The sequence below is a fragment of the Oncorhynchus nerka genome, linkage group LG8 (assembly GCF_034236695.1).
Source record: "Oncorhynchus nerka isolate Pitt River linkage group LG8, Oner_Uvic_2.0, whole genome shotgun sequence".
Taxonomy (NCBI): Eukaryota; Metazoa; Chordata; class Actinopteri; order Salmoniformes; family Salmonidae; genus Oncorhynchus; species Oncorhynchus nerka.
In genome coordinates this window covers 31893120-31903840 of record NC_088403.1, presented here as the reverse complement: position 1 = coordinate 31903840, position 10721 = coordinate 31893120, and the positions used below count along the sequence as shown (strand labels likewise).

Below are 10721 nucleotides of genomic sequence, written 5' to 3'. Positions count from 1 at the left end.
TATTAACACAAGCCCGTCCTCCCCAATTATGGTGCCACCAACCTCCTGTGGTCCATACATGTACTAACTAGTGGACATGACATACTGGACACTAGACACATTATACTGGACTGGACATGTTAGTATAAAGATATGTTAGTATATTTTCTCTGTTTTTTTCCCAGAAGTGTGTGTGCATGCTTGTGTGTGTGTGTACGTACGCATGCCTCTGTGTGTGTCAGTCTGTACCAGCCATCCAGGGGGTAGGGCTGATGACAGGGATACTTATTGGTTCAGCCAACAGAACAATCCCAGCTCTTGATTTTGTGGAGAGGTGTGCTCACTGCTACCTGCTAGTAATGTCTTTGAGAAACAAACGGGCACAGTGACTTCATAGCTCACTGCTATCCTGTTTCAACTCATATCCTGTCTGTGATAAGGACACCACTTTATCTGAAAACACAGCAGCCTACTGTGAGCTATCATAGATGTCATAGAGAAATACGAATTATCTGCTGTTCATTGCATTCCAATAACAGAAACCACAAGGGACTACAAATTGTGGAGTAGGACCATCTTCCAGTGAGTACAGTCGCCTATACCTCACAATCAGAAGGCTACAATGGCAGCCTCTCCAGTGATTGGATCCTTTGTCGCTGCGGACTATGCTGTCTTTGCTCTGATGCTGCTGGTGTCTGCAGCCATCGGGGTGTACTATGCCATCGTCGGAAGGGGCCAGAGCAGCTCCAGAGAGTTTCTGATGGGGGGCCAGAGTATGACAGCCGTACCTGTGGCTCTGTCCCTGACTGCCAGCTTCATGTCGGCTATCACAGTGCTGGCCACCCCAGCCGAGGTGTACCGATACGGGGCAAGCTACGGCCTCTTCAGCCTCTCCTATGTGCTGGTGGTGGTGGTCAGCTCAGAGGTCTTCCTCCCTGTCTTCTACAGGCTGGGCATCACAAGTACCTATGAGGTTAGAACCGATCCACCCTGTTGAGTTGATTTGTGTTCTATTCTATTCAACAGAAATAGTATAACATGTTTGGTAGAGATTATCCAGATGAATTTCAATGCAAATTCTAAGCAATTCTAAATCCCTGAAATAAATCACAAACATGTTAAAACAAGTATTGTTCAACGTGACCAAAAGACAAATGCAATCTATTCAAGAAATAAAATACTGACCTAATTGTGTAATCTTTCTATAAAACAAACAGATTGCTGTTTCAGGTATAGTAATCATAGTAGTCACGGTTCTGTTACTTAATATCGCTGCACATGTCCATTCCTTAGTCTGGTTGAGAGGCTGATGATTAGATTATGATTATGATTCAAACAGCTAAAATACGAGTCAGTGTTTAATCTTCATTAGCTGACGACCGAAACAATCCTGGCACAGTCTTGTCATCTCATCCTCTTACTGACTGTACTCTTTGCTTTGTCTTTTGGGCTTCACACATGAATTCATGTCACTGTCCTGTCCATGGGAAATGTAACAGAAAGGTGTCCTATTTCTTTTTTTCTCCTCATGGTCATCATTCTGCAGTATCTGGAGATACGGTTCAACAGAGCCACCCGCCTGTTAGGGACAGTGATGTTCATTGTTCAGACTGTGAGTTCCTTATCACAACACTCTCTCACCCCTCATATCATGAATTACATGAACATGAGAACAAACCTTGTGCTACAGATAGAGTATAAGAGCCACATGGTATGTCTCTCTGTCTCCCAGATGCTCTACACGGGAATAGTCATTTATGCTCCAGCTCTGGCATTAAACCAAGGTGCAGTCGTCTCTAAAAGTCTTGAAAGAATTTCATTTCATGCCCCATCGGCATTGAGTGCACTTGAAACCACTCCTCTGCTAAATGACGTCCCTCTCTCTCTCTTTTTCCTCCTCTCTCCAGTGACTGGGATGGATCTCTGGGGTGCTGTCATTTCAACGGGAGTGGTTTGCACCTTTTACTGCGCTATGGTACTGGACAGGCAGTGATGTCAATAACTAATGCTATAAACCCCATTTATCCCCTGATGTAAGGGAAATACAGATGGAGGTTAGATTGAGACATGATTTGTGTGGCACTGTGGTGACCTTTGCGGTGACCTTTAAACCATGTATGTAACACGGCTGTGGTGTGTATTGTGACAGGGCGGTCTGAAGGCGGTGGTGTGGACGGACGTGTTCCAGGTGGGCATCATGGTGGCAGGCTTCCTGTCTGTCATCATCAGAGCCGTGGTCCTGCAGGGAGGAGTCTCCAACATCCTCAACCACGCTGAGCTCGGAGGACGACTCAACTTCTGGGAGTGTGTAGATTGTCATGTAGATTATAGATGTAAAAGAGCAGAAGTGTCTGCACCTGGACTTTGTGCAGTATGTTGGCACTAAATACAAGACATTGCAAAGGGCGTACTGAATCTCTCTCTCTCTCTCTCTCTCTCTCTCTCTCTCTCTCTCTCTGTCTCTGTCTCTCCTTTATAGCTTTGATGCTAGTCCACTGAGGAGGTACACCTTCTGGACAATCACATTTGGAGGCACGTTTGTCTGGACCAGTATCTATGGGATCAACCAAGCCCAGGTGCAGAGATACATCTCTTGCAAATCCATGACTCACGCCAAAATGTAAGTCATCATCTTCCTGGAAGGATAGACTGGAGCATGAAGATCTTTTTCCTGTTTGCCCCAGTGTTAATAGTGGAACTGACAGCACTTTAGCAACATGAAATCTTATTAAAATGTGTTCATCTACACTCTCAAGAAGAACATGACACTTTAAAAATATTATCTGGCAAGCGAGCACCATTCATAAAGTCTTAGAATGTTTGGGAATCATGTATACTAAGGCATTTGTGAAAATTCTATAGAAATATAGAGTGGTGCCTCCCGAGTGGCGCAGCGGTCCGCTGACACATTGCGGCTGGCTTGAGGTGTCACTACAGACCTGGGTTCGATCCCAGGCTGTGTCCCACGCTGTGAGACTTATGAGACGGCCCACAATTTGCCCAGCGTCATCCATGTTAGGGGAGGGTTTGGCCAGCCGGGATTTCCTTGTCCCATCGCACTCTAGCAACTCCTTGTGGCTGGCCGGGTGCCTACAAGCTGACTTAGGTGACCAGCTGGACGGTGTTTCCGCTGACACATTGCGGCTGACTTCCGGATAAGCGAGCAGTGTGTAAAGAAGCCGTGTTTTCGGAGGACGCATGGCTGTCGACCTTCGCCTCTCCCGAGTCCGTAAGGGAGTTGCAGCGATGGGACAAGACTGTAACTACCAATTTGGGATTTTAAAGTTGAAAAAATAATAATATAGAGTGGGTGAGCATTTTGACCATTAATAGCCACTGCAGTAAATAGAATCGAATAAAAACATCTGTCTCGGCCAAGACTCTAGACAGACCGGTGCGCTATAGCAAAGCAGAGCTGCAGTAGGGCTTTATCCAAACAGGCCATTTGAGTAAAATTCTAAAAGTATTTGGTTTTAAATATACTTAAGTATCAAAAGTAAACCAGATGGTGCAATTCTATTTTTATTTTTTTTAATTTAGGGATAGCTAGGGGCACACTCCAACACACATCATTTCCCCAAAAAATAATTTGTGTTTAGTGAGTCCGCCAGATCAGAGGCAGTGGGGATGACCAGGGATGTGAATTGGACCATTTTTCTGCCCTGCTAAGCATTCCAAATGTAACGAGTACTTTTGCGTGTCAGGGAAAATGTATGGTATAAAAAGTACATTCTTTCTTTAGGAATGTAGTGAAGTAAAAGTAAAACTAGTCCAAAAATACAAATAGTAAAGTACTGATACCCCAAAAAACTACTTTTAAGTAGTAATTTAAAGTATTTTCACTTAAGTACTTTACTGGTGTTTACAGGAAGTTGCAACAGCACAACTTGAGATTGTTAGCTAGAACGCATTGGCCAAAAGCCACAAAATACACCTGAAAGGATTTCTGAAAACATGTCAACACCATGGGAGTCCTCTTACATTTGGGACCCAACAGTCTTATTGATCAAGCAACCCTGAAAAGGTAGGCTCTCTCTCCCTCAGTTATGCACATCAACAACAACAAGATCAACAACTAATAGTAGCCAGAGCAAGATGAGCGACAAATCTAACAAAGGAACATTAGATAAACCCTTTTTCAGATAGTTGGCCGCCAACATTGCACTGATAAACGATGGGTAACCTACTTGTCCTTCTGATAACACAAACTCTGGCTCTCCCCCTCCCTGTTCTCTCTCTCTCTTTCGCTCTCTCCTTTCTCTCTCTATCCCCTCTTTCTGTCACTATTCTCTCTCTCTCTCTCTGTATTCTCTTCCCAGGTCTCTCTACATTAACCTATTAGGATTGTGGATCATCATGCTGTGTTCTGTGTTTGCGGGGCTGTGTTTGTACTCCGTCTACAAGCACTGTGACCCCTGGACAGCAGGCATGGTGTCTGCGCCAGATCAGGTTGAGGACACAAACCAGGAAATAACACTTTAATAAGGACCGCAGGTTGACGTTTATTGGGATGAGTCTTGTCCTGGAGGCAGAACTGAGCGATTTCTGATAGATGGGCCAGGTTAGGGTTAGGTTAATGTTAAGGTGAATGTTAGGGTTGAGATTTTATGACAGATTTTGTGGCTGTGGTTGTTAGCGAACCCTCTGCAAAGCTGCCTCCAGAACAAGATTCATGATGAAAAACACTAACCTACATAAATACCAGGCACAGTCAACATTACTATTCTGCCAGACTGTCACTTTATGGATATATTTTCTAAAATATTTGTTTAAACTGATATCATTCCCCGCCACTAAGTGTAACCACTTTAAACCATTTTTTGTAGGAAAACTGTTTTTTTTTCTCCCGCATCGGCCACACATCCAGATTGTTCACAGGAAAATATCTCAAATAACCCAAACCCAGTGGTACCACTCAGATAGACACTGACTTCTGACCACACCCTCTTTCTCTGTACAGCTGATGCCATATATGGTGATGGACATCCTGAGAGACTACCCTGGACTGCCAGGATTGTTTGTGGCTGCAGCCTACAGTGGGACCCTAAGGTTACTATTCCCATCTAGTACTTATACTGTATGTCAAACTTGATCTTACGTTTGATTATGTTAGTATGTTACATTATGTTATATGCATACTAGATTAAGGACCCTTTTGTTACTATTTGTACTGTATGCAATAACTCATGGTTCATAATATCACGACGATGACTAAATACTTACTCTCGCAGCCTATGGTGGGACACAAAGATGACTATTTCCATAGCACTCACACACACTGTTATATTTCTAGGTAAATATTGGCATTATATTTGCTCTCTCTCGTCCACAGTACGGTATCGTCCAGTGTCAATGCTCTGGCTGCCGTGACTATTGAAGACCTGATTAAGCCGTACACTCACATGACAGAGAAACACCTGTCCTGGACCTCTAAAGGCCTCAGTGAGTGAATAATATCAATTGGTGTCATTGCATTTACCACAGAACTCAGAGAGCTATATTCATGTTTGATGATATATTCATCTTCTTATTGATATATTCTTGCTGATCACAATTTTAACTGCTATCCCTATGCTCCATTCTAGGCTTTCTGTATGGGGCTCTCTGTATTGGAATGGCTGGCATAGCCTCACTCATGGGAAGTCTGCTGCAGGTATGCGACACAACAAAAGGAGTATGTCATTCTACATAAAATATGTTGTCTTGAGGTTCGCAACTCTAAAATATGTCTCTGTCTCCTCCTGTAGGCAGCTATCAATATCTTTGGGATCATCGGAGGACCTTTACTGGGTCTCTTCTCGCTGGGGATCCTCTGTCCATACGCCAATGCCACAGTCAGTACAGTCTCTTTAACAAAAGCAGGATTATAAGCATCTAACCGTTAGCTAACCTCTCTGAATGTTTATGTTGAAGTGTTGATGTGTTATTTCTGTGTGTTCTGTGCTGCAGGGGGGCTTGGCTGGACTTCTCTCTGGGCTGGTTATGTCTCTGTGGGTGGGGATAGGGGCCCAGTTTTACCCTCCTCTACCAGAGCAGAGCAGGCCTCTGGGTCTGACCACACATGGCTGTAACTTCACAACCGCAGCCGATGCGTTCAACTGGACTGCATCCCCAACAGAACCAAGCTTATACACCACAGTACTACAGCAAAATACAGCAGAGAGGTACTTGGTGGGCTTCAGTAACAAGTATATTGACATGGGCACTGTTAAGACAATTATTCAGTTAGAAATGTACTGTAGAACAGGAATCATTTTGTCATGTTAGAATAGCGAACTGCATCAGCTGTAAACAATATATGCAATGTTATAACTGTTGGATGCCACTATGTTTGTCTCCCCTGCAGACCCTTCCTGGCTGATAACTGGTACTCCCTGTCCTATCTCTACTTCAGTCCTATTGGGACACTTACAACACTGGCTGTTGGACTGGTGGTCAGTCTACTTTCAGGTACTCTTCCCCAAATGGTAGTGTTGCTTCTTACCATATTACATGTTGTGTCTAATTAACATGTTTTTTTTAAAACACTAAAATGTGTCTCTTTCCAGGGGGTATGAAGTTGAATTTGGAACCAACTGTGACTTTGATGAAAGAAGATACAATGTTATTTTGCTTTTACAAGCTCTTTAAAGAAAGGGTAAGTGATTTGAGTGTTTCAATAAATAACCTCCAAGACGTTCTCTCTCTTTCAACCACTTTCCTGTATTCATTTAGCTGTCATCCATACCTAGGCCATGAGACGAGCCGGAAAGCTGGACCTCACAAAAAACAGAGAGAACCAATTGGGAAACAATAACCCCGGCTTCTGCAATGTCCACGAGTTGGATTTCACAAAGAGCAGTCTTCCTACATGACATACTGATAAAACCATGACTTTAACAGTTGCTCTTCTCATACTTCTCCCTCCCCAGTGCCGCTGTTTTTCACGTGACTCATGAATGTCCTGACAGATTGTATCAATATCTCATCTATATCCTCATATTTCTATATACAGAGCCTTCAGAAAGTATTTTTCCTCATTTTGTTGTGTTACAGCCTGAATTTAAAAAACTATTCTCACCCATTATATGCTTAAAGGTAATGATTAGAATATTCCACCCTGAAACCATATAATTGTATGAGATTTATTAGAATCATAAAACTATAATCTGATGATGTGTGTAGTTTTAGTCAGAATTAGAACAATGACCTTTTGTTCCTTTTTAGTATGTAAGCAGGGTGCAAGTGTGAAACAAATGATAAGAGGAGCTATCGACAGACAAGCTGTACCACTGTGTTCCTTACAGGACATTCTGTCTCCACCCGTGGAGGGGAGAAACTGTTAGGCTTGCAGAAAATTATGAAACATGTCGCAGATTAAAGAAACAATGTATCTGTGTAGTGGAAAAACACAGAATGTCTGAGCAAGGCATAGTTTAAGATTTGAACTTGTTTGTGTGTGTAAAGACTGTGTTTGTATAATGGACTTTAGAAGGTTCTCGTGAATAAACTGTACTATCTTTTTGCATAAACTGAGTCTTTGACTAATTACAGATCTGGTCTTACAGATCTCGGGGATTGGTCAGTGCTATTGATTGTTATAATCATTGGGATTGAAAATTCTCATGACACCCATCTACACACAATAATATGACAAAGTGAAAACTTGTTTTTAGAAGAGTTAGCAAATTGATTGAAAATGAAATACAGAAATATCTAATTTACATACGTTTTCACACCTCTGAGTCAATACATTTTAAAATCACCTTTGGTAGTGATTACAGCTGTGTGTCTTTCAGGGTAAGTCTCTAAGAGATTTGCACATCTGGATTGTACAATATTTGCCAATATTTTACAATTCTTCAAGCTCTGTCAAATTGGTTCTTGATCATTGCTAGACAACCATTTTCAAGTCTTGCCACATATTTTCAAGCAGATTTAAGTCAAAACTGTAACACAGACACTCAGGAACATTCACTGTCTTCTTGGTAAGCAACTCCAATGTAGATTTGGCCTTGTTTTTTTGAATAGTATTTTATTTATTTAACCTTTATTTAACTAGGCAAGTCAGTTAAGTACAAATTCTTATTTACAATGACTGCCTACACCGGCCAAACCTGGACGACACTGGACCCCCAAAAACAATAACATGAGTTATTTCATTACCTATATAGCAAGCTAACCAGTTAGAAAATGAATATTCTGGTTACTTACAAGCCAAGTAGCTAGTTGCATAAGTAGCCAGTTGTTACTAGCCAGAGTAAGTTAGATTACCAGTTAGCTAGCTAGCTAGGACTCAACGTGAGCAAGTGACTGCAAATCAGCTTCCTTTTCCTGGAAGCATGCTGCAAGTCTGTTTTGGTTCTTTCAGCCTTATCTTGCTACAACTAAATACTATATCTCCTAACTTTCTATTCTCTATGTTCTTTCCTTGTAAGCTATCCAAGGATGCAAAGTTAACTTTGATTTTAATAGCACATCTCTCTCTACATTAGATTCATGAGAGATATTCGATCTAGTAGATATTAGCCTAGCTAGCTCAATTGAACATAACATGTTTCAATTTCTCCCAAGCAACCCGAGTTTAGTCTTTAGATATGTTCTTTACTTTTACTCACTTTTCCAATGCCCACAAATTGCAAGCATACAGTAGCTTGGAAATGTGTCTATGATCACATTTATATTCATCAAGTTGAATTGTTGATTTGGTTCAAGTCTGCCAAAAAGAAAGGAGGCAAGCTCATTAAAGGCTTAGGCTGAAAAGGAGCAACTTCAGAAAGAATAGGTGAGAGAAGACAGTACTCTAGGACTTCTCATGTCATTCAATCAAAGCACATCGAGCATAGCATGTCAACCCATATTTAGGTTAGAAATCTTTTTAAAACATTAAAAATGTTTGTGAAGCTTGCCTTCGAATCCCCCTTCCTGTTGCTCACAAGTTCAAATTCCCTGTCGAAAGGGGATTTATGGCAGATTTAAGATAAACTTCAAACCTGTTACGTCAACCCTGTTACTTTAAAAGCACTTACTAGTCATTCGTTTTATTTCAGCCCTTGACATGGAAAATATGTTTTTACAAAGTTGAACATGTGCTCTTTATGACAGACAGCATGTTAAAATGAGGCGAAATCATTATTTGTTGGGGACCAAGTTAAACAACCCAAAATGTTCTCAATTCATGGAGCAACCCGCATACTGAAGATTCAGCTGCCAAACATCTAGGCTATCAGTCTATCGGCCTGCCTATATTCAGCAGGCCTAACAATTCTTCTTCGTAGAAACGCTTTTTCATGGTTCTATATTCCCTCAGATAGTACAGGGTCCCCAGTTCCTTAATCACAACTTCTCCACAGTCGATAAGCTTTCTGATCTCCTTTGGGTCTGTGACATCTTTGTTCTTCATAAAGGCACTGTTCAGACGCTCCCTGAAGTAGTCTGCTCCTTGGGGGTATTCCCGTCCCAGATACAGTAGCTGTCAGTGGAAGGAGGCAGGTTACCAGTGATAATCCCAGTGCTTTGGGGATTGTTTGGGACAGACAGCAAAAGATTGCATGAGTGGCAAATCTCATGTTGAAAGTAAGTGTGGGTAACAACAAAGCGTGGGTGCATTGACAGCAGTCAGTCGGTGTTGAACTTACATTCTTGTACAGCTGTCTAACCTCTCTCCTCAAAGGGTTGGCCATGTCACTGCCTGAGACTATCAGCCTTCACTACTGGGATGGAAGAAAAGAACAGAAGATACAACAGCTAATGATGTAAAACAGCTCAGAAAGAATTATGCTTATGTCTGATTGTCACATCACATATACCGCGGGCTTACAATCTTTAGTTAGCCATGTGTCGTGCATGGTGCATTTTAGCTCATTTTACCTTGGTTCACATAGCAGGTACTTTAGGTAACAGTACAAAGTCTGCGGCTAGGTAGCAAAGCTCTGGTAAAGCGAATGATTAGCTACCTAATAGTAACGTAATTGGCGAAAACCCTCGGTTATAAAAACATTAATTAGCTTTGTGATTTATTCACACGATATAATTTAGCTTTCGTTACATTGTATCTAGGCTCCCTTACCGATAAATCCTGGAAGCGCTGAACGCTGTCTGGCTTGCTGAAAACTGTCTACATGGGAGCATTACGTCAAACAGTGCGTCGATTCCAGTCTCAAGGCTAGAAGAGATCCAGCTTTTGTCAAATTAACATCAGATTAGACTTTTATTAGCAGTTTAGGATCATTTACGCAGTAGATCAGGATACGGTTAGAAAACGGGTTAGGATTAATTAAAATGACATTTAAAAAAATGATTTAAAAAAATTAATTTGACAAAAATTGGATCCCTTCTAGCCATGACCCGCTTACAGCTGGTTGAGGGACTAGCGTCGCATAGGAGTGACATGTTCCGAATATTTGACGTTGGGCTTGTTCGATGTTGCAGGCAACCGACAGTGCAGGCAACTGCTGTCTGATACCCGTTCACATACTTGTCGAAACTAGGAAACTCGGACATTTCCGACTTGATGATTCGTTGAATGCGGCACAACTAGTTAGCAAGTCGGACATTTGAGAGTTTCCTACTTCCAACTAGCTCATTAACGAAGCATGACTGATCTACAAAGAACCTAGCATCAGTAGTTCTACTCATTGAAAAAATAATAATAAACTACTCATTGGGCGCGTTTGAGTGGTAAGGCTAAAGCCTGTATACATTAATCACAGTAAAGTTGATTCATTATTCAATTATGTATTTGGTTAGTTTGCATGAGTAAA

At 41.7% G+C, this 10721-nt stretch overlaps 2 protein-coding genes across 4 annotated transcripts; one reads left to right on the top strand and one right to left on the bottom strand.

Moving 5' to 3' along the window:
- The first annotated feature begins 258 nt into the window (after positions 1-258).
- LOC115133134 (sodium-coupled monocarboxylate transporter 1-like) lies at positions 259-7490 on the top strand. The gene is made up of 15 exons (XM_029666053.2): positions 259-952; positions 1526-1591; positions 1712-1763; positions 1887-1954; positions 2129-2283; positions 2459-2599; positions 4299-4428; positions 4940-5028; positions 5312-5421; positions 5565-5632; positions 5727-5813; positions 5929-6143; positions 6326-6429; positions 6528-6616; positions 6711-7490. The coding sequence occupies exons 1-15, from the start codon at positions 602-604 to the stop codon at positions 6831-6833; spliced, it is 1848 nt and encodes a 615-aa protein (XP_029521913.1). The 5' UTR covers positions 259-601; the 3' UTR covers positions 6834-7490.
- A 1478-nt stretch (positions 7491-8968) lies between these two features.
- On the bottom strand, positions 8969-10133 carry LOC115133135 (electron transfer flavoprotein regulatory factor 1-like). 3 transcript variants are annotated; one of them, XM_029666054.2, is made up of 3 exons: positions 10028-10133; positions 9597-9671; positions 8969-9430 (listed from the first exon to the last, which is right to left on the bottom strand). In XM_029666054.2, exons 2-3 carry the CDS (start codon positions 9639-9641, stop codon positions 9185-9187), a joined length of 291 nt encoding a protein of 96 aa, XP_029521914.1. In that variant the 5' UTR covers positions 9642-9671; positions 10028-10133; the 3' UTR covers positions 8969-9184. The 3 variants fall into 3 exon arrangements, with proteins under 3 accessions (XP_029521914.1, XP_029521915.1, XP_029521916.1); XM_029666055.2 differs by having other exon boundaries at positions 9597-9668; positions 10028-10128; XM_029666056.2 differs by lacking the exon at positions 10028-10133 and adding an exon at positions 9829-9979.
- Positions 10134-10721: the final 588 nt, after the last annotated feature.

Coding starts and splice junctions, on each gene's coding strand:
- LOC115133134 (XM_029666053.2), top strand. CDS start 602: ATGGCAGCCTCTCCAGTGATTGGATCCTTTGTCGCTGCGGACTATGCT. Junction 1,955..2,128: donor GCACCTTTTACTGCGCTATG/GTACTGGACAGG, acceptor GTATTGTGACAG/GGCGGTCTGAAGGCGGTGGT. Junction 2,600..4,298: donor TCCATGACTCACGCCAAAAT/GTAAGTCATCAT, acceptor TTCTCTTCCCAG/GTCTCTCTACATTAACCTAT.
- LOC115133135 (XM_029666054.2), bottom strand. CDS start 9,641: ATGGCCAACCCTTTGAGGAGAGAGGTTAGACAGCTGTACAAGAAT. Junction 9,431..9,596: donor TTAGACAGCTGTACAAGAAT/GTAAGTTCAACA, acceptor TTCCACTGACAG/CTACTGTATCTGGGACGGGA.